Genomic DNA, 23752 nt, shown 5'->3' on the forward strand with positions numbered 1-23752 from the left:
TTGATCATTTACATACACATATTGTTGTTCAAGACTGGAATCTAGTAAAGATTTCGTGGAGAAATTGTCACTGTACGATTGTATATAAAAGCTATATTATTATAATAAGTATTGTATACATCAACAAGAATGTTAAGAAATTATTTGAATGCTGTAATAACTACACCTATTAATTTGCAAGAAGTAAATACTTCTGAAAAAATTAATATTACTTTAAATATAATTGAATGGATAATGTCATACGTAGTAACAGCCGATAGAGAAAAAATCAAACTGCTTAATCAAATTGGTCGTGATAGAGCAATTACTATGAGTTATCGTACTTGGGAATTATACAAGTATTCAAAATTACCTCTCACATTAAAGCATGTTTGGAGTGTGAAAATATCAAATTAATTGGAAAAACCTCGTTTTATTGTTTTAGCCTTTCAAACTAAACGAAAAAATGAACTGGGCAATTAATGTAAGCAAATTTATCACTGTAACAGTAATAAAGAAAAAACTATTTCTCAATTCACAATTCTATCCATATGGAAATCTTAATCTAAATATTGAACAAAATCGGTATTCAGTATTTTACAATATGTACTTTAATTTTTAAAGCTCATATTACGAAAATATGAACCGTTGCTTAATAAAAAAGATTTTATCGAGAAACCTTCGTTAGTCGTGATAGATTGTTCGAAACAAAACGAATCTATCAAAAGTACGCCTGTAGCTCTACGCCTCGAGTTTGAAGTGGGATAAGATTTTCCTGACAACACTGCCGTCTATTATTTAAATCTACATGGTCGAATTATACAGTATAATTCAATCAGTGGTGACGTCAAGAAATTAGTTTAAGATTCTACTAGCATAAATTTATTGTATAAAAAATAAATAGTAATGACATTGTGCAAAAAAAAGTAATTTTTTTAATTAAATTATTTCTGAATAAACATATTTCAAAATTTAAACATAAGTGTTCTTGTGTACAAAAATTGTTTACAAAGTTTCTTTATTATATTTTTACCAGAGACTGAGCTAGCAGTCTCCAGTCCTCAGCTAGGTCAGCAGTAGCGTCTTAAAGGCATTGGCGGTCGCATAGGAAATTGTATTCCTCTCAGAGAGAGGAGAGAGTAGCGTCCCCTTCCATTTCCAAATTAATCTATCTATAAATTCTACTGATTAAAAAACTAGACTCTCTAGTACCAAGGGAATAATCTGCCCTGAAACATACATACACGCTTAAGCATAGGGCTTAGATCCTAGAGACAAATCTATTCTGAAATGTACATTGCTTATCTATTTTGCATTAACCAGTTAGCTCGACTGCTTGTCAGTGACTTGTTGATCCTGCATAAGCTGGAGATAAGTAGGAAATTGGTCCACCAAGACCATTATAAATAAGTACCTTTACAGTACATGAATTTTTGTATAAACTGATTGACGTTTGTTTTTAATTAGGATTACTTGAAGCATCTGTTTTAATTTCCGTATCATAAACTATAACTCTTATAGAAGCATAATTTATTTTGAAATTATCAGACACGTAAAAATCTATGAGTTCTCGACTAGGCCATAAGTCAATTAGAGATCATGTTTCAGTCATGAAAATTTTATATATAATAAATATACTATCAACGGCACTTTCAGGTATATTACAATATTGAACAAGCTCAATACCACTTGGATATCGCCTGAATTTTTATTAGGCTAAAAATAGTTCGTCTGCTATCTCCAGATTACTAATATTTTTCCTTATATATACTTCGCAACAAAATTATCGCTACAACATTTTTCATCGAAAAATTGCCATTTTTCAAATGCTTGTAACTCGGTCAATTTTCATCGTATTAAGATTATTTTTTTTGTTTTGTAGGGAATTTCATGTACTTTCAGGAAAAAATAATATCCAATAGCTGCCAGATAATACAAGATGGCTATTTCTTAATCAGGCCTACCAACTTTTTTTTCTTAATAAACGCAATAGTTTGTACGTTTACCTGGATTGGCACAAATTTTTCCTAAAAAATCACAAATACCATCGTAAAGTACACTTTTCAACGAGTATGTAAAACAAATTCGACTTTCTATAATTTTTTTCGACCGAGTTATGCCATTTGAAAGATATTCCTATGTTTTAGCCAAATACCGCCAACATCAGCATTACCAGATGCGTACCGCGAGGAGGTTATTGGTCGGACTTACGTATCATTGTGGTCCTGATAACGGCCGATTATTTGAACCGTTTTTTGAATTAGGGACCCGCGGGTCATCACTTTCGCAGTATTTTTCGACTCCAAACCTCATGCGCCTTAGGCATTTAGTACCGTGTATTATCACCTCTCAGATTAATTATCTCTCCTAAACGTTATTGCATATTAATGCATGCTCTAATTGAATCTTAAGGTATTTGGTGCTACATTTTATTCAGAATTCTCTCAAACTCTCGGAGGTTAACAGGAGGTCTCTCTAAGCTCTGTAATCGCCTACCCATCATGTCCCACACATGCTCTATAGGATTGAGGTCTAGGTTATTAACAGGATGAGGCAATACCTCTAAATTTTTTTCTTCCAAATACGTACCAGCTATCTTTACAATATTAGGGCATGCATTATCCTGCATCAAGATGAAAGTACGGCCTATTTGCCGACGCATTGGAATTACGTGAGGGCGTAAAACTTTGTTTATGTAACGTCCCGCTGTTATTCCTGGGGGTGATGGGAGAATTGAAATTCCACTCCATACCATAATGGATCTTCCACCAAATGTTTGAGTTGGATCACGTGATTTGGTGCAAACCGTTGTCATCTACGATGCCAAATTTGAATCCTAGCATCTTTTCTGTAAAGAAAAAAATAGAAATTCATCTGTAAAAAACACATGTCTTCAGTTTCTAGTGTCCAGTGTCGATAATTACGGGCGTATTTTAGACGAGCTTGTCGGTGGACTGGTTCTAAATTAGGCACTCTAGCACGAGCTCGTGATCTTAAACCCCTTTCGTGAAGGCGTCTTCTTATCGTCTGAGTGCTAATTCGTCTGCCTGGTAAAGCATTATTCCCAGTTTGTCGGGCAACCTGCCTTAGAGTATAGGGTTTCATAAACAATGTTGCGATCCTCTCAATTCGTAGTAATTCTATGTCGACCTTGACCAGGCCTCTAACGATAAAAACCTGTTTCTTCATACGAGCTAAAAACGCGTGACACCGTTGAGCGATGAATCTTCATTCTTCTGGATATATTGCTTTGACTTAGTCCCGCTTCTAGTAGGTCAACAATTTGAGCAAATTGGATTTCAGTAAGGCGAGGGATTTCGATTAAGAATGTGTTACTGTAATTTTTAATTGCTATTACTCTGTGTAATAAAATGAATACTTTATTTTTTTTAATTGACTTGTCATTCAGGGTTGATAATTTTATGAAAAGTGTGGAGTTGTAATATGAAATGTAACGAAAACGTAGTGGTGTAATTTAAATAAAGTTACACTTGTCATTGATTAATTAAAAGACGAACATCAATGTGGTTTCTTCGTTTATAAAGGTTTAGGATAGCTCCCTGGGGACGAATTTGTTAAATGTGATTTTATACTTTGAGAGGGCTACGTATCGGGTAATGCTGATGTTGTCCGTATTTGGCTAAAATATAGGAATATCTTTCAACTGACATAACTCGGTTAAACAAAAATTAGTAGAAGATCAAATTTTTTTTAAATACTCATTAAAAAGTGTACTTTAAAATGGTATTTGTGGTTTTTTGAGAAGAAATTTTTGCCAATCAAGGTAAACGTGCAAACTATTGCGTTTTTTCAAGAAAAAAAGTTGGTAGGCCTGATCAAGACATAGCAATGTGGTATTATCTCGCAGTTATTGGAAATCATTTTTTCTTAAAATCCACAAAATTTCCTACAAAACAAAAAAAAATGATCTTAATACGATGAAAATTGACTGAGTTACAAGCATTTGAAAAATGGTAATTTTGCTATGACAAATGTAGCAATAATTTTGCTGCGGAGTGTATTGGAACTTATATACTTCTTGTCCCGATGAATACGAAACTTAAAAATTTATCATAGTTTTCTAAACCACTAAAATGGAGTAATAATTTTGGCTTGTTCTTAAAATCAGATATTGTATAACAAGGAATAGTAAATGTCTGCGATGAGTGTGCGATGTCTGTGAATGTTTTTCGTGTGTTATATATCCTACTGTTGCAGACTGAATATTACTTTGTTCGTCGAGTTCTATAAAATCGGTACCATCACTTACTTTTTCTTTATACATACCAATATTACATTGCATCTTTACACTAATATTGTTGTCGTCTAGAACAATAAATTCAGTTTCACATTCAAAGTCATTTTTATTTTGATCTACTTGACCATGACATCTTTCATCAAACTAAGTGGATGATGATCTAATCTAATCAAACTTATCTAAAAAATGGTGATTTTCTTCCAAACTGAAATTTGAAACTGTAAATCTGTCTTCATCCTGATATAAGAGAAAATTGTAAGTGTTTATAAAACTGCCATGTTTCTTGCTATCACAATGGTTTGCTAGTCTATATTACACAGTCAACATTATCTTTTTCCATTGAAGCATAAGATTGTACATTATTTTGCATTAGATTGGACAGTGTTTTTCACTAAATTTTCTCTGTAAATTACTTTTTTAGTCACAATTTGTTCTTCGCTTTTTGCCTCGATATTGTGAAGTACTCGTACATCAAAATTTATTGGAAAAGCATCGCTTTTCAATCTTATTATTTGAGTTTGTATTTACATGTGTGCAAACAATGATAATCAAAACATTACGTATTAGAAATATATTCAATTGAAAATTTTATAGCTCACTCCGATAAGATTCTATTTTAATGTCTTATAGTTTGAAATGTTCAACGCATTAATAAAAAAAATAAATAAAAATGTTTAACGCACAAACTATTACTTAATCGAGGTACAAAAGTAGGCTCCAATTCCATCAAGCTACTCCTTTTTTCGAAATTACTTGAACGAAACGTGAATTTTATATTATCTGTGTAATTAATTGCGCTGCACTTTAGTGATACTATTTTTTTATTTATTGTAGAATATTATAGGAATAAAGAAAAAATATTTGTTCTCAAACGCATCAAACATCAACAATTTTTGTGAGGTTTGTAATGGTATCTATGAATTCCTAGACTATTTTTTCAATTTGACTGTATTACTGCTAAACTCGCAAATCTATATCTATCAGTTAGTATGTTAAACGGTGCCACCTCACGTATTATATGATTGTATTAGAGCAAGAGAGTCAAATTTCATGACTGTATAAAGAGTGTTACGTCACTTTACTTATAGATATAGATATGCTCATTTTTATTGTTCAATTAAAATGCTTTATTAAGAGTAACTTCAATGAAACAAAATATTTTTTATATAGATTTTAGGACATAGATTAATATTATCATATTTTCAATTACTTTTAACTATTGAATAGTATCGAATTTTAATGTGTAAACTTAATTTGTTTCTCTGTAAATGTTAATTATTGTAATAAAACAGATACTCTAAGCTCAAGATGACTGTCTTAGAAACATTAGTAAGAATTCGTTTTATTGATAACAATTTAATTACACTAGTATACAAGATTTTGTATAACAAACAAGATATAGTATTCCCGAAGGCGTTTGCTACGCTGAATCCAAATGTGGCTTCAGAATTGTTCCATCAAGTCAAGTTTTTGAGGTGTTTTAACCTGAAAATGCAATAAAACATTGTTTATTGACATATTTGAGGTTGTGTAGCATCGTAAATAAATTTTTTGACAATAAACTATTCAAAGCATCGTAAAGTACAAATCTTTCCCTTTCAAATGCCGTTGAGTTTATCCAAATATCTCTTTTTTTCCGCCAAGACATCGAATTTTGAAATATTTATATTTATGAATTTCTCCCTTTGTTGCATGAATTTTTCTGTTCAGTAAATTTACTCGAACATTATTACTCGGGGGTTGGGTTTTTGGGATCGCTGATCGCGAATCTGAAGTCAACGCACACGAACGTATGTACAAACGCAAACGCACGCATTTTTTCTAAATTATAGTAGTGTGATGGCGGGCCGTATCTTTTCAAATTTCAAATGAAGATAATATTTTTTTCTTAATATTAAGACTGACGACGGAGTTAAAACCGTTTCCCATGAGCTGTGGGAACCGAGTCAAATATCGCAGGGAAATTTTCCTTGACTATCTCGAAACGGCAATAAAAATTTATAGTCCAAATTCATGTAAGCGTGCATTCTTTTTTTATTACGCTCTTCCGCTCCTCGCACCCTCGCACTTACATACAAAGTGCATGCAGCCTCCGAACACGTGGACGCCGAGATGCCGATAAGAGAAGAGGGCCGTAAAATCGTGTCTGCATCCTGTTCTCATCATGAATAACGAATTTTTCCCTTTCAAACTAGAAATTAAGCATTAGAAATTATGACAAAAATATTTTTTTTTAATTTGAATATTTTAACTTCAGTAATATATCAGAAATAATTTTGGCCTCTCAAAACCTCTTATCGAGTTTTCGCTCCGGAGCTTAGTTTAATCAAAAAATAGAAAAAATTAAAAAAATATATGTTAATTTTAATGAATTCAGTGTTACTTAGTGAACTTTTATTATAATAAATTAATCTGTACAGCGTAGCGTGCAAGATAATAAGCATCGCTCTATTTTTATTATATTTTATTATTACATAATTATTAATAACTATATTTTGTGGCGAATTTAATTGTAATATTGATTGGTGGTTGCATTCACAATGCTTTCAGGAAGCTCGATTACGATCCGCTTAGCAAAAACATAGATAAACATATGGCCAGCCTCGCGGCTGGCCAGGCCACTTTGTACACAAGTCTTTTTATCAAAGCGGCGAATTATGTTTGTCTTTCTGGACACAGAATGGAGACTTCTCAAATAAATAATTCGTTGTTTTTTTTTTTGGGAGAGAATGTCATAAACTTATTGTCATAACTGCAAATGCAAATACTGATGTACAAAATGCGCCACCGATTGCCCTCGACAAGCAGTAAAGGCAAGTCGACCCGAAGTGAATGCAATGTGTATTTGAAAGAAGACTTGCAGTCACAAGTGCGGATGTGTTACCTTTACGTGGTGGGGCTGAAAATGCTGTCTCTGTAAAGACAACGCTTGCCCCTAGGGCAATAAGCCGATTGGCAAAACAAAGTAATACCAACACGGACTATGAAAACACGTGGTGAGATACGGCCTGTAAACGCCCAAAAATTCAACGCAGAGTCTACCGCACCCCAAGAGCTCAACTCGAGCCCCGACAAGCCAAAATCCGGGAGTTACTTGAGGGGAAATCTCTCGGGATTGTGGTACCGCGCGTTCTCTTTAGAGGACGGGAGACCGCTCCCGGAGCTAGTTGCAGGGTAGATAAGAAATTACTCCCTGCCGACTGGCAATCGGTAGGTGCCACTACTGTGGGTAAAGAGTTGCGGCTGTGGTCATAGCAGCTACCCAAAGTTCTTTGCCTCGAGCTCCTGGAGTGAGGCCCGACACCATTGTGCGAGAAAACATAGTCCATTGGGCTGAGTAACTCTCGATGATTAGAACGCACTATGAATGCCAAAACCCTCAGGAGAATTATCTCCATAGAAAGGCAGCATCCTGCCTGCTAAAGAATTGTTTAAGCCTTGATAGCTAAAGCAGTTTTACAATTGAAAGCGAAATTAGTGAAAGTGAGTTCTCTTTGAAAGCGAAAAACCATGCACTAAATGCCCATCAAATCCAGTGCTGCTATACATGAACACAGGCTAAGACGAAAGAAAAAACAGAAACCGGATAAGTTCACTCAAGCGCTACTTTAGTTGCAATCCGTCAAAACACCTAACCCCTGACTAAGACCAGGTTTGACTAATCTCAAACCTAGCGTGAAAACAAACACGCCGGTCAATTGGTAAGTAATTTTAAGTAATATGTTACAATTCAAATTAGTTTTAAGCAGTTAACAGTAATATGAGCAGTAGTAATAATAGTTACTAATTAAGTTTGAGAATCAAATTTAGAAATTTAGAAATAAGTAAAAATAAACAATCAAATCAAAAATCAAATAAAATAAAAGCAATGAATATAAATCAACTAACAATAAGTTAGTAAAAAACTAGGAAAATAGCTAGCTAAATTAATGTAATTAATAGAGCCATGGAAAACCATGGAGAAACACGAAAAGGTAACTAAGCTCGTAAGTCAACTCGCACAAACTCACTCACTCACTGCTCGCACGCTCGCACGCTACTCGCTTATTTTGAACGCATACGTTAATACACGCTAAAACTAATAGATGAACGCCCTACTCCAGAAACGCTACAAGCGATTCCAAGGAGATCAAATATAACTAGACATTGCGTTGTACCTCGAAAGCGAAGTGGTCAACCATTCTAGGTATAGAAAGGCAAAGAAACGTAAGCAGGAGGCGACCGTTGAGAAATCAGAGCATTGCTCTAACACTCCGGTCTCAATTCAGTTTTCTTCGCAACTAACCAATTCAGACGAAATCAAAGACGATTGCCCACAAGTTAAGAAGTTTAATTTGAATGCACAACAAAACCCCGAACTGGGCCAGAAATTGAGGATCATACAATTGAACATCAACATAAGGCAAGTAGCTAACGATGAGCTCGGAGAGATCATGACAAACAGAAATCTTGATATACAGGTAGCACTAGTGCAAGAACCATACCACTGGAATAACGCGATTTCAGGCATGGGCAGTATCACGGCCATTCACTGAGCCGAAAAAGGCGAAGCGTTTCAAGCCGCGATACTCTATAAACCGAACAGAGTCACAGCTACCAAGATTTCTAATTTGTGTGTCTGTGCACAGGTAGTCGGAGCCTTTGGTGAAATTTATTTTATAAGCGTCTATTGCCAGTCCAGCCACAGCAGGAAGTCCTATCTTGATAAACTAGCTAAGACTCTGAAGTAATTGAAAGGCAAAAGAGTCTTAGTTGGAATGGATGCAAACGCCAAGTTAAAGATTTGGTCTAATACACAGGATAAGAATGGAGAAGTCATTGAAGAATTCATAGACCTATACGGGCTAATAGTGGTGAACGGGATGGACCAACTTCCGACGTGCCGTAGTACGAGGAGAGAGAGGGATATCGATGTAACTTTGCATACATCAAATCTGTTAAACCTCTTGGCTAGCTAGACGTTGAAAGAATGGACCACCAGTGACCACAGGCCTATAGTGATCGAACTGGATTTATCTTCACAACCATCCAGACTCATACGAACCGTAGAATAAACAATAGAACCAAGGTTTAACATGAGAAAAGCTAATTGGGAGAAATTTGGTAGACTTTGCAAATTCGAGAAAAAGAACCTATCTGAGCTCCCTTTAGAAACCTCCGAAGACATCGAAACATACGTTTCAAAACTTGAAGAGGTTTTAACAAGGGCAGCAAAGGACTCTATCCCACCAAAAATGAAAAGAACGCGCTCTCAACCTTGATGGAATCTTGACTTGCGAAGTAAGAAGCGAGCGATACAAAGACAACGCAAAATCGTCGCTCTGAAGGATAAGGAAGGGCCGAATAGAAAGCAAAGGAAAGCCCTCCAAAAATCACTTGAAAAATTGAGTCAAATGAATTCTGAATATGCAGCAGCTATTGAAAGAGCCAAAAGCAAAAGCTGGCTAGATTTCTGCACTATTGAAAGTAAAAAGAATGCTTGGGCCTAGGCATACAAACGAGCATCTAATAAAGTCAAAATCTCAAAAGCGATGTGCACGGTTAACTGTAATGGTTCAGTAACAAAAGGCTGGAAAGAAACAAGCATGGCTCTACTAGAAGGACTAATGCCTGATGACGACCCAAACTGCGAAAATGAAGCACATGCGAAGATTCGCAGATATATGCGGGAGGTTCCAGTAACCGGCGATGCAACGCCTTTCTTAATAAGAGAAGTTGAAATAGCCCTGAAAGTGAACAAGGTAGGGAAATCACCAAGCAAAGATAGAATAGAGTCAGAAATGCTTGTTAATGCAAAACCATTGCACCAGGAACTGACGCGACTTTTCAACGCCATTCAAGCAATCATGTTGCTCAAAGGGTTTGAGAAACCTGAGAACGAGATTAAATCATATAGACCCGTATGTCTACTCCCCATAGCTGGGAAGACACTCGAGAGGCTTATGATTCAAAGAATATCCAACATTCTAAACAGCTCGAACTAGTCTTCGGAGGATCAATTTGGCTTTAAAGCAAATAGATCCACAGAGGATGCCATTAGAAGACTACACAAAATAGTAGAAGATGCAGAATCTGATCCATTGATCAAGTACGTAGCCGCTATTCCACTAGACGTCTCAGGAGCATTCGATGACTTATGGTGGCCAAGGCTGCTCTCTCAATTGAAAGAAAGAAATTGCCCGAAGAACGTCTACGAGCTTCTCCGGAGTTACTTTAGTGACCGAGAGGTAGGCATATATGCTCACTTTGAAGAAACACTAAAAACAGTAACAAAGAGGTGCCCTCCGGGATCGGTCTTTGGACCGGTCGGTTGGAATGTCATTTTTGACAAACCACTTCTGGCAATCAGGGATGCAGGATATGAAGTATTAGCCTATGCAGACGATGTGTTTCCTATCATTAAGGCGACGACACGCATTGATTTTGAAAGACAAGCCCAAGAAGTCATTGATATAATGGCAAATTAGTGCGAGTCCGACAAAATAAAATTGACAGTGCAAAAGTCAGCACTAATATGGCTGAAAGACCAACTAAGCGAGAATAGAAATCATACAGTCAAAATTGGGAAAGACAACATTAGAACGCACAAGACAATCAAGTACCTAGGAATCACGATTTCAAAGGGCTTCCGATTAGAAGAACACATTCGAAAGATGGTTCAAGACTGCAGCAACACCTACTTCGAGCTAAGTAAAATAGCAAAAGCGAACTGGGGCTTAAAATTCAATTCAATGAAAAAAATATACAAAGGCTTCCTACTATCGAAAGTTACACATACGCCGCTGCGGGCTAGTGGCAAAGAATAAATATCAAGCAACAATCTGCCTTAGAAAGATTGCAGCGATTAGTTCTTTGCAAAACACTAAAAGCCTACAAATTGATCTCTCATAAAGCGGCGCACGTGCTTGCAGCTTCCCGACCAATAGCTCTCAAGCTCGACGGGAAGGTTGTGAAGTACTGCATCAGGAAAGGAAAACGATAACACTGCACGGCATCCGAATAGACTCGGAAGAACTTCGAGCCGGCATACTAAAAATCTCGAAAGCCACACAACTCATCAATGATCAAATCGAAAGAGTATGGCAGGAGAGATGGCAGTCAGCCACGAATGGCAGGAGAACGTACTGCTATTTCCCAGTAATCAAAGACAGATTAAAGAAGAGATGGCTAAATCCCAATCACTATACAGTATAGTTTATGACTGGTCACGGTGCTTTTATGTCATACCTCCATAAAAGAGGATTATGCGAAGACCAACTGTGTAGCTGTGAAGAAATAGAAAGCGAAAGCCATATTCTCTTTGACTGCGAAGAATTAAGGGAACTAAGAAAGCCATTAATAGAGGCTGTTAAAGAGGAGGGCCATACATGGCCTTGCCCTGAAACGGCACTAGTATCTAGCAGAATAATCTACAAAGTCTTTGAAGACTTTGCTAGAAAAGTCATAAACCCCAGGAAAGGAGCACCTATAAAGAAGAGACAGCGCAGAAAAATAGTTACCAACTACAGTAGAAAGGTCCCTAACCAGAGGACAAAACTCGCACAATGACTAAACTAATTTTTGAATTTTGAATAGCTAAATAAAGCTTAAATTTTTGAACGATAATTTTTGTACATTGAACTTTAGAATTGAAATCTGTAGTTTTATAATTCAAACGCAAATTAGAACACCCGAATTAACCTAATTTCGGAACTTGATTCGAATGAATGACATGACTGGCATAAATACTGAAACCTGCCTGGGGAGTCGCCTTGTCGACTAGGCGAGACCTCAACTCCGACCCAAGGTCAACAAATATTTAACGAAAGAGCAGAGATCAGTATCAGCGAGTCATAAAAGCCTTTCCATAGAAAGCGAAATCCGAAATCATGGCGAAAACCGGGAAACAACTTTTTCGAATGATAGATACCCACCAGCATGAGGGGGATGACCGAAGCGCAATGGGGAGACGTGCCCTGGTACGTCGAAACGAGTGACCTGTGAGTCGTGGGAGCAATCCCTTAATACAGGTACGCAGGGTAGGATGTTTTCGAATGAGCCCAGGAGAGGAGGCTTAGCTGGTTGATCGTCTTAGGAATTTTCTCTGACTGTCCTGGCTGGGTCTTTCTTCTTACATCCCAATTTGAGTTGGCCTCTGCGGGATAGTGGTACCTGGTCAAGCAAATCTCGTAAGATTTGTATGCCGCGCGCTTCCGACGCGGTAGACGTTGGGTCAACTAGAGTCCCGTCGCGCCCAAACCGAAGGTCAAGCCTTTAGTTCCGCTCTCCTTGAGCGTCAAACCTTGAAAAGATCGGTGGTTCAAAAATTCGAGGCGTGCCGCGAGGAAGGGCCGGAAGCCGACGCAACTCGCGGATACCGTCGAGGATACCCTTGGCAGCAGCAACTCGGTCCCGCAGCGTAAGTTCCCGACATCAATTGTAAGTGCGCGCGGACAGAAAGCGAAACTACGAGCGCGATATACCCTGCGAAATCTCTCGGCCACGGCGTTACCTTTGTATAACCTAACGCGGCAAAGGAGAATAAATTTGTAAATCTTGCGACAACCGGCTGAGATTTTCCTTTCGAACTCCCTTTGGTTTTCTTCTCCTATCGCCCATAATAGAACCTGCCCGACCTTGAGTCACTGGGCAACCCGAAATCGCCGCACGTGTCCTCCACATGTGGGCTTTCTCGGGCTCTAGGGCGAGGGGTCAGAAGATCGAGCTGATCGGAACGAGCTGATCGAGGTGGCGGTCAGCCTCGCAACAGAAGGAACATCTTTTCTCTAACGGGTGAGATTTCTATTCGCGCCCCGAAAGAAATCCCCCGTTATACTCCCTAGAGACAAGTTACCGGGAACCGATCTTGTCTTGCATGAGATAAAAACAATCGATGACGTACCAGTTAATAGTAGACAGTATCAATTTCCTCACGCTATGAAGTATAAGATTAACTATCATGTCGAAAAATTACTAAAAGCTGGGATAATACAAGAATCTACTTCACCATACAGCATTCCCATATGGATCGTACCTAAGGCAACAGTCAGTAATGGAAGAATGGTGTTGGACATGAGAGGATTGAACGAAAAAATGATTGCTGATTCCTATCCAATACCTAACATTACACAAATTTTTGACCAAGTAGGAGGTGCTAGATTCTATTCCGTGTTCGATCTCGCCAAGGGATTTTATCAAATCAAGATGCACCCAAAAGATGCGCATAAAATGGCTTTCAGTACTCCTTTCGGACACTATGAATTTGTGCGTATGCTATTCGGTTTGAAGAATGCGCCCGCAACTGTTTAACGTTTAATGGATACGTTGCTCCGCGGACTTCAAGAGCTAGATCTGTTCGTGTTTAGACGATATAGTTATATATGCCAATACACTTGAAAAACATGATCGCAAATTCCGAATGTTGGTTGCAAGATTACGAAAGACAGGATTGAAATTGCAAATTGGAAAATGCAAGTTTTTGATGCGACGAGTTAATTACTTAGGTCATATAATAAGTGAAAATGGTCTAGAGCAAGATCCAAAAAAAATTGAAGCAGTCAAAAAATTTCCAAGACGAAAGTCGGTTAAAGCTGTACGTTAGTTTTTAGAGTTATTTGGTTATTATCGTAGATTCATTAAAGATTTTGCGAAAATTGCTAAACTTTTGACCAGACTTCTGCAAAAAGATATAGTGTTTGAGTGGATAGATAAAATGGAAAGTTCATTTTGTGAACCTAAAGATTTGTTGTGTAGCGCTCCATTACTAGAATTCTTGAATTTTGACAAGGATTATATAATTCGTACTGATGCCTCTGGAATAGCGATAGCAGGAATACTCTCACAAGGCACAATTGGATCGGATCAACCTATGGCATACACCTCTCGAGTACTACGTTGTCCGGAATTAAATTACGAAGTTTACGAAAAAGAAAGGCTTGCAATTATTCACAGTATCAAAGCATTCAAATCATATATCTTGGGAAAATCACCATTATTACTGATCACCAGCCTTTAGTTTGGTTTAAGACAGCCGACCTCAATACCAGGGTTTTGAAATAGCGTTTTCAAATTTCTGAATATGATTATGAAATAATTTATCGCCCAGGCAAAGCTAATGCGACAGCTGATGCATTATCATGAAATCCGATAGAACCAGTTAATGTGAAACACCTACGTCAGAATGATAGAGAAATTAAGAATCTAGTTTACTGTTATAATAGCAACCCGACAGGTGAATATCGTTAATAACCTGGATATATTTGTGTATGTAAACTAAAAATTTGTATATGTAGAACGTCATATAAAGGTATAAATAACTCGTTTGTACAAGGATATTGTCGTACAACGTTGTAAACAAGAAAGAGAAATTATGAAAAATGCACTTGCAATTGTTACTCAATCTCCCGATCAGTTTGCCTATAATTTCGTGAAAGGACCCGAATACATGGCTGTAACAGCAGGAGAGTTAGTACTCAACGTTAAATGTATAATGTTAATGTGAAAGTCTCACAGGGGGAAGAATGTTATGCCTAATTGAAAGTGATCCATAATAATCATGCCAGATTTTTATTCCCTAAAACTCATATTTTAAAAGCTCATGGTACAGCAGTTGATTGTAATACTCTATCTATCTACCGACATTCTTTTATTTCAATGATGATTGGTACAAGTTTTTATCTAGAGCAGTATAAGGAAAAACACCTACCACTCTGAGGTCTTTTTCTAGGTTAACCTGAAGATATCAGAATATTCCTTCACTAGCTACAAGTAAAATATATACAACAGAAAAGGATTTTATATTTCCCTTGGAACAATCTACAATAATAAACGATATAACCCGAGAAATTCGTAGACACACCATAAAAGATAATAATGGAATAATTGGATAGCTGATGAACGAGAATGTAGTGGAGCAATTGTTAGTCAATAAATAGAACAAAATGTGGATGAAATTCATGACCTTTGGTACGTTTAGTGCCGGTGTACTTGCGATCATATTAATTACCAAACCATAAAAAATTAATCGAAGTCCTTATTTATGGAATAACTCTACATAGCAGTTATCTTTCATTCTTTTCTTTCTTTTCATCTAATTGGGGCCATATGGAATAGTCTAACCACCTTTTTGGTACGTTTAGCACCAAAGCCTACAGAAATGAAAGGAGACGTAGAATCACCAGTGAATATTGCCACCGCTCTTAAACAAGATTGTAAAGGGGAATTTTATCCGACTTTACATACAATAGAAAATGAAGCAGCACAACACAATCAGGATAACTCTACTTTAACATCACAATCTCAAGCTCTCAAGCCATCATTTGGGTTTCTTCCATGTTAAGGTTAGTTAAGTTTTGTAAAAATGATAACATTTTGATTACAGCGTGGTACGACAATATCCTTATAAATAGGATTAAGATCCAATTGCTCTGCCTCGTTACACTCCTAGTAATCGTTTAAGTGTGGGAGTGTGACGGCAGGCCGTAATTTAGTTTTGATTTTAATCTGAATTAATTAACCCTTTAACGCTCAAATGGCCAAAATTTCAACGTGAACTTCAAGCTCGTGCCTTTTAATTATAACCCATGTTAAAAAAATATTGAGATACATATTCTTGTGTAAAAAAATGTCGTTTTTCGAATGGCATCGTTAAATTTATTGAAAAATGCACGCAAACAGTGTATTTTTAACAATAAACAAAAAACAATGCAAATTTTCAAAATTTTTTTCTTTTGAGGAATTTTTTCAACTATGTTCTCGGTACTCCAATATATCCTAACCTATCAGGATACGGGACCCGAAGGTTGTACTTCAAAAATATATCTTTAGATACTTTGATTTTGACTGTTAATCGATCCAAAATGGCGCCCGAATGCCCGAAATTATTGCAAAATCACAGAAATTTGCACTTTTTAGTCGAACCTAAGTTTTAGCAGGCAAAGTGACTTTTCTGAGTTTTATGTCAAAAGATTGGATGCATATTGGCAAAATTAGCTCACGCAATTGATTTTCAAGATGGCGGCCACCAAGAGTCAACTGAAATAACGTATTTACACGTTTTTATAGCCACTGTATAGTCTCCAATCCTCTTTTTTTGATCGTTTAGTAAACTCTCCGAATCATTAGATCTGAATTCATTATTTGCTTATCAAAATTTAAAATGGCGGATCCAATATGGCGGACCGTAACCTGCAAAATAGCTATTTACAGAAAAAAAAACCATCGTATTCTACGTAAAATTTGAGATGAAATAACTTCAGTTCATTTTCTCGCTCAGAGTCGTCATTCTCGAGTGAAAAATTCCCAAAGTATCAGAAATCGAAAATTCGCAATCGTCCTTCTAAGACGATGGCCTTACGATGGCGATCGCGCGTTCTTTGCCTCTAATTTATCAGTAATCACTAGAGTTGCCCGATTCTCACCACGAGGAGGTGAACGCTTTCGAGAATCATATTTTTGTTGTATTTTTTGTATTTTTTTGTATTTTTTTGTATTTTTTTAAATTTTTTGTATATTTTTTGTATTTTTTTGTATTTTTTGTATTTTTCAAGCATTTTCATAGGTTTTTTTAATTTTTAGTTTCTTATCTTTCTTCCATTTAGGGATGAGCCGGCTTGAAGCATGTACCACAATAATACATAGAACATGCAGTGCAAAACTTTCGTGTACGAATTCCACAACCCTGATTGCCGCACAGCTTTCGGACCTCAAGTTGTTTGGTTTCATGGAGTAATGATCCAGATTTCCTGCAAGACCTGCTCAAGTAATTCTTACCTATTCCCATAGCAAAATCTTTTGTACTCATTTTCACGCCATTACTCTGATTAGCAGTATTATACAGGGTGTCCAAAAAGTAACGATACACCTGAGAAATTTTCTAAGCCGGTTATTTTTATAACCGGGTGAAGGTTATTCTTGAAGTAACTTTTTACGAGGAATCCGATGGTAACCTTGGATTTGACCTTGAACCTCATTTTCAAGGTTATTTTGAGGTCAACCTCATTTTTTCAAATGGAAACCCCTATTTTTTATGGCGGAATCGGAAAAAGCGGAAAATTTTACGTCCAGATATGTATTGAGGTATGAGGTTGAGGTAACCCCTAGAGGTCAACTGGAGGTCAAAGTATGAATTCTTAAAAATCTCGCGAATTCAGTGGTTAAACAAAACAAACAAAAGGATAACCCCAGGTAACTTTCAACGGTGCTCTTTAATTTGTCCTTGAACCTCATTTTCAAGGTTATTTTGAGGTCAACCTCATTTTTTTTAATGGATACCCCTATTTTTTATGGCGGAATCGAAAAAAGTGAAGACTCTCACGTATGGATGAGTTGAGGTTTGAGGTTAATGTGACCTCTAGGGGTCAGATGAAGGTCAAACTGTGGCTTTGTAATAGTACCGGGATTTTAGTGGTACAAGGAAGCAAATAAAGGTCATGGAAACCCCCATTTTCGACAGCGGCAATCGAAAGAGCGGAAAATTTCACATCCAAATATCTACTTAGATCATAAGTCAAGGGCGAACTTAAAGTTTAAGGTCAGTCGAAGGTCATCTAAACTTAAAGATGCCCTAAAATTTTTTAAAGTTTTTTTCATAACGGAGAAAGGTATTTATTTAGTAATTGCCCATCGGAGATCCGTGACCTTGAATTTAACCTTCAACCTCATTATCAAGGTTTTTTCAAGATCAATTTTTTTTACTTTTAGCGTTACCTAGGAACAACGACGTGGACGTAGTAAAATCTGTCCCTTTGGGGTACTTTATTTTCGTGAGTTCCCCTCGCCTCTCACGATCGGGGTGCTTGATTTTCGTGAGTTCCCCTCGCCTATCAACAATGATTTTTTACGCTTATTTTCTTAATAACTTAATTAGCTGGTTAAACTTTTTAAGGTTACTATCCCATACCTATTCATTGAAAATCCACTAACAATTTTACTTGGTTCTATGCTTAGGAAATGTACTATGCCTAACTTTATCGTTTTGAGCTTATTCTTCGGGACAATTGCATTTTCAAAAATTAATATTTAAAAAAGCAACATATTTGAAAAGATTTTACCATTCGAAAATCTCCATAAAGCATTAGTGCATTAGTCGGACTGTAGTAGAACTTTTTTGTAAAAGTACTCAAATTATAATTTTCATTTTTTGAAAACATTTATTTGGGTTGCAAACTTTTTGTTTTTAATTCTGATTGATTTTTGAGTAAATTTCGATTCGCTGACTTAAAATGGAACGCCTCACTGAACGAGAAAGAATATCACTTCTTATGATGAGAGGCTGGGGTGGAGTAGAAAGATTTTACAGGGCAGTGAGAAATCTTTTTAATGAGACATTTCGGGTTAATAGAACTCCAATTGCTGTGTCCACTGTTCAGAATACTATTTCAAGGTTTGTAAATTTTGGCCATGTCAGAAATCTACCTAAGTCAGGCAGACCACACTCAGCAACAAATGAAGAGAATTTATTAAATGTTCTATTATCATTCACTGAAAATCCACATAATTCCATCCGCAGAGTTGCTCAAGAGCATGACATAAGTACATCGTCCGTACATATCATTTTAAAAACAGCAAAATTCCATCCGTTTAAAGTACACCTGGTTCACAAGTTGAATGAAGACGATTTCGATCGTCGTGTTGAGTTTTGTGAAGATGTGATGGCACGCATAATTGAAAATCCAAATCTTCCATCAAACATAGTTTTCTCTGATGAAGCAACTTTTCAACTTGACGGAACATTAAATCGACATAATTGCAGGTACTGGGCTGCGGAAAATCCACACTGGATGCGAGAAGATAAATCGCAATATCCGCAGAAGTTGAATGTTTGGGCTGGAATAGTGAATAATCGAATCATAGGGCCATTCTTTATTGATGGTAACTTAAACGCTCAAAATTATGAAGAGATGCTTCGTAATCAAATAGTTCCAGCAATTAGAGAAATAGTCGGAGACAACTTCGAAAATACATGGTATCAGCAGGATGGTGCTGCAGCTCACTATGGACGAGACGTTCGAATTTACTTAGATGAGGTGTTTGATAATCGGTGGATAGGAAGGAGAGGCACAATTGAATGGCCAGCTAGGTCCCCCGATTTGACGCCTTTAGATTATTTCTATTGGGGTTATCTAAAGGATCGGGTATACAAAACTAAACCCCAAAACTTGGACGAATTACGTCAAAGGATCATAGACGAATCAGCTCTCATTCCCACTGAAATGATCCAAAATGCTATTGATGCTTTTTACCACCGATTAACTTACTGTTCAGAAGTGAACGGTGAACAATTCGAGCACTTAAAATAAGATGTGCTGATGTAAGATAAATCATACGTGAGAGGCCAGGGGAACTCAGGAAAATCAAGCACCCCGATCGTGAGAGGCGAGGGGAACTCACGAAAATCAAGCACCCCGATCGTGAGAGGCGAGGGGAACTCACGAAAATAAAGCACCCCAAGGGGACAGATTTTACTACGTCCACGTCGTTGTTCCTGGGTAACGCTAAAAGTAAAAAAAATTGATCTTGAAAAAACCTTGATAATGAGGTTGAAGGTTAAATTCAAGGTCACGGATCTCCGATGGGCAATTACTAAATAAATACCTTTCTCCGTTATGAAAAAAACTTTAAAAAATTTTAGGGCATCTTTAAGTTTAGATGACCTTCGACTGACCTTAAACTTTAAGTTCGCCCTTGACTTATGATCTAAGTAGATATTTGGATGTGAAATTTTCCGCTCTTTCGATTGCCGCTGTCGAAAATGGGGGTTTCCATGACCTTTATTTGCTTCCTTGTACCACTAAAATCCCGGTACTATTACAAAGCCACAGTTTGACCTTCATCTGACCCCTAGAGGTCACATTAACCTCAAACCTCAACTCATCCATACGTGAGAGTCTTCACTTTTTTCGATTCCGCCATAAAAAATAGGGGTATCCATTAAAAAAAATGAGGTTGACCTCAAAATAACCTTGAAAATGAGGTTCAAGGACAAATTAAAGAGCACCGTTGAAAGTTACCTGGGGTTATCCTTTTGTTTGTTTTGTTTAACCACTGAATTCGCGAGATTTTTAAGAATTCATACTTTGACCTCCAGATGACCTCTAGGGGTTACCTCAACCTCATACCTCAATACATATCTGGACGTAAAATTTTCCGCTCTTTCCGATTCCGCCATAAAAAATAGGGGTTTCCATTTAAAAAAATGAGGTTGACCTCAAAATAACCTTGAAAATGAGGTTCAAGGTCAAATCCAAGGTTACCATCGGATTCCTCGTAAAAAGTTACTTCAAGAACAACCTTCACCCGGTTAAAAAAATAACCGGCTTAGAAAATTTCTCAGGTGTATCGTTACTTTTTGGACACCCTGTATACAATCACAGCATTAGCTATGGAAGTTTGAATAAGTCGGATTAATATTATCCACGTCCATTTTTTAGATCGTATTATTGGTTCTATTTTATTGCAACGTTGATCATGTAGATCAACTCCACCCATGAATTTATTATAAATCAAAAAAGCTCTTGGGAAGTCAAGTTCTCTCTTTTCTTTTTGACCTTTTTGGCGACGTAGAACAGGGCCTAGTGGTGTTGCTCCAGCTGCAGTTGATAAAATAGAGACTGGTTTCGAGTCCATTACGGTCAAAAAATTCAAACCACTATTCTGATCATATTTTACCTCATATCTTCCTCGATCATCTTTCTTTTGGATACTATTTTTGACACAGACTCTATTTTTTTCTAACTGTACCAGTAGCACACAACCTATATTTTTTCTAATGGATGAGTAAATCAGGGCTAGTGAACAAATTATCGAAGTAAATGTGCAATCGATCTCTGTTACGAAGAGTCACGGTACTGAAAACTACTTGCAGCATATTAACAACCACACGACTACCTAGAGCATATTTTGATAATACCCCATCCGTATCAGAATTTTTCCCACAGTAAATTTCAAAATCAAAAAGATAGTCATTAGCACAGCAGAGGGCCCACATTTTGATTCCGAACCTCACGGGCTTACCTTTTATGAATTGTCTCAAAACTGTTCTTCCATAAAACTTTAGCATCATTTCGTCTATTGACAATGCTGTTGAAAAAATACCATAACGCATAAAATTTTTTCTAAATATATCTGTCAATTTTCTGAAGCGATAGATCCTATCTGTATTATTTCTCTCTTCAGGCTTATGAAATTTGATTTTTGACTTGATCTGTTCAAATCTTTTACGGGACATTGCGGATACTACTGGTTCAGCTGTCAAATGTGAGTCCGTAGACCAGTAATCTCTCTGAGATAGTCTTTTATTGTATGTAGTAAACATCATCGTAAGAATTGACAATAAACGTGGTCGTGGAATCATCAACTATCTCCGAGCCTGAATCGTCTTCTGAAGAATCATCAGAATTTCCATTTATTGAAATATCTGAATCAGATTCACCAGAATCTTCAGCATTTGGTATTATATTAGCATTGATGAATTCTCCACGATTGTCATACTCAATGGACCCTTGTGCAACTGGGTTCCGTTGACTGGATTGTTCCAAATTTGCAGAACTACTATTCTCACGTCTACAATTAGATTTCCTTTTGGGCATTGTGCCTTATGTATGAATGTAGATACAATTTTTTTAGGGAATGAAGTTATGCAAATCCATGCAGCTATCCAATCCAATGCAATCAAAAGCTATCCAAATGATTTCATGCCCAAATATTTTTCTGGAATCGATCCTCACAAACGTGGAAGAGATGGCAAATTGGAGAAAAATTCTATCACGACTATGCTTTCTGGGTCTGTGGAACTCCCATTCTCGAGTCTAGGATGAGATTACCATCAGGGACTGTGCGATACATGCGATCTTGAATACAGTTTTTTTAGGAATAAACTCATAAAAACAACATTGTCATTACAGACACTGAAATAATTTCATGACCAGATATCTTCGATTTTCGGAATTCACAAACGTGAGATGGTTCGCGAATTTGAAAGGAAATTTATATAGGAATGAGAGTCTTCAAGAGCATTTACCTGCTTGCAGTGAGAATCGGAAAACTCCGATCGAAAACGCGTGATTACGAAGTTTGGAGGCGAATTTTCGATTTCTGATACTTTGGGAATTTTTCACTCGAGAATGGCGACTCTGAGCGAGAAAATAATCTGAAGTTATTTTATCTCAAATTTTATGTAGAATACGATGGTATTTTTTATTTTCCGTAAATAGCTATTTTTCAGGTTACGGTCCGCCATATTGGATCCGCCAATTTAAATTTTGATAAGCTAATAATGAATTTAGATCTAATGATTCAGAGAGTTAACTAAACGATCAAAAAAAGAGGATTGGAGACTATACAGTGGCTATAAAAACGTGTAAATACGTTATTTCAGTTGACTCTTGGTGGCCGCCATCTTGAAAATCAATTGCGTCAGTTAATTTTGCTAATATGCATCCAATCTTTTGACATAAAACTCAGAAAAGTCACTTTGCCTGCTAAAACTTATATTCGACTTCAAAAGTGCAAATTTCTGTAATTTTGCAATAATTTCGGGCATTCGGGCGCCATTTTGGATCGATTAACAGTCAAAATCGAAGTATCTAAAGATATATTTTTAAAGTACAACCTTCGGGTCCCGTATTCTGATAGGTTAGGATATATTGGAGTACCGAGAACATAGTTGAAAAAATTTCTCAAAAGAAAAAAATTTTGATAATTTGCATTATTTTGTTTATTGTTAAAAATAAATTGTTTGCGTGCATTTTTCAATAAATTTAACGATGACATTCGAAAAACGAGATTTTTTTACACAAGAATATGTATCTCAATATTTTTTTCACATGGGTTATAATTGAAAGGCACGAGCTTGAAGTTGACGTTGAAATTTTGGCCATTTGAGCGTTAAAGGGTTAATAGAAATAAATATTGTGAACAGAATGAGAACCTTCAAGATACATAAAAAGAGCAGGATCGAGAGTAGCTACTAATAAAATTTCCCATGAGGAAAGCATATCTAGAATAAGGTGTTAATATAAAACCTGATAGTGGCCTAAACCTGTGTATTCAGCCTTACAATTACTGCCTTATCCTGCTTTGTCCTACTCGCATGTGTTGACAGGAGCCTACGATCATCGCGTATATATATTTGAAGCACAATTCCACCAGTAAGAAGAGAGGCTGTAAAAATACAATCTATCTTATTTTCCCATCGAATTTTCTCTTTGTAAGAAACTTTGCAATTTACCATTGAAATCGGTTAAAATAAAATTGTTGAGATTTGGAAATTTTTCTTATTAATAGATAATTATGGCTTCCTGAAAACTATAATCGAGTTTTCATTCTGAAAATTATTTTAGTCAGAAAAATAAGAAAACACTAAGAGAATATCCGTAATATTAACATTTAGAGGGCGGGAAAACGCCTATAGGCGTAAACATTTTTTTTCATAAGTACTCAATTTTTTTCATTTAAATAACTCAATTCAGGTGTAAGGATTAACGAAGTATCCAAACATGATTCTGCAACCAAAAAAATTAAATTTAAAATGGGGGA

General features: G+C 36.6%; 2 protein-coding genes across 2 annotated transcripts in view; one reads left to right on the top strand and one right to left on the bottom strand.

Annotated features, from left to right (window-relative positions):
• Nucleotides 1–23752, top strand: part of LOC131672871 (mitochondrial import inner membrane translocase subunit Tim29) — a 73142-nt gene that overhangs the window by 36919 nt on the left and 12471 nt on the right. The gene's annotated exons all lie outside the window — the stretch shown is intronic.
• LOC131672752 (clarin-2) overlaps nt 5587–23752 on the bottom strand; it is a 476318-nt gene continuing 458152 nt past the window's right edge. Inside the window, exon 6 of the mRNA XM_058950304.1 lies at nt 5587–5722. Coding sequence (XP_058806287.1) covers nt 5718–5722 — 5 coding nt within the window. The 3' untranslated portion in view covers nt 5587–5717. The remainder of the gene's footprint in view (nt 5723–23752) is intronic.

This window comes from Phymastichus coffea, unplaced genomic scaffold (genome assembly GCF_024137745.1).
Source record: "Phymastichus coffea isolate CEN01 unplaced genomic scaffold, Cenicafe_Pcof_1.1 PCOF00001, whole genome shotgun sequence".
Taxonomy (NCBI): Eukaryota; Metazoa; Arthropoda; class Insecta; order Hymenoptera; family Eulophidae; genus Phymastichus; species Phymastichus coffea.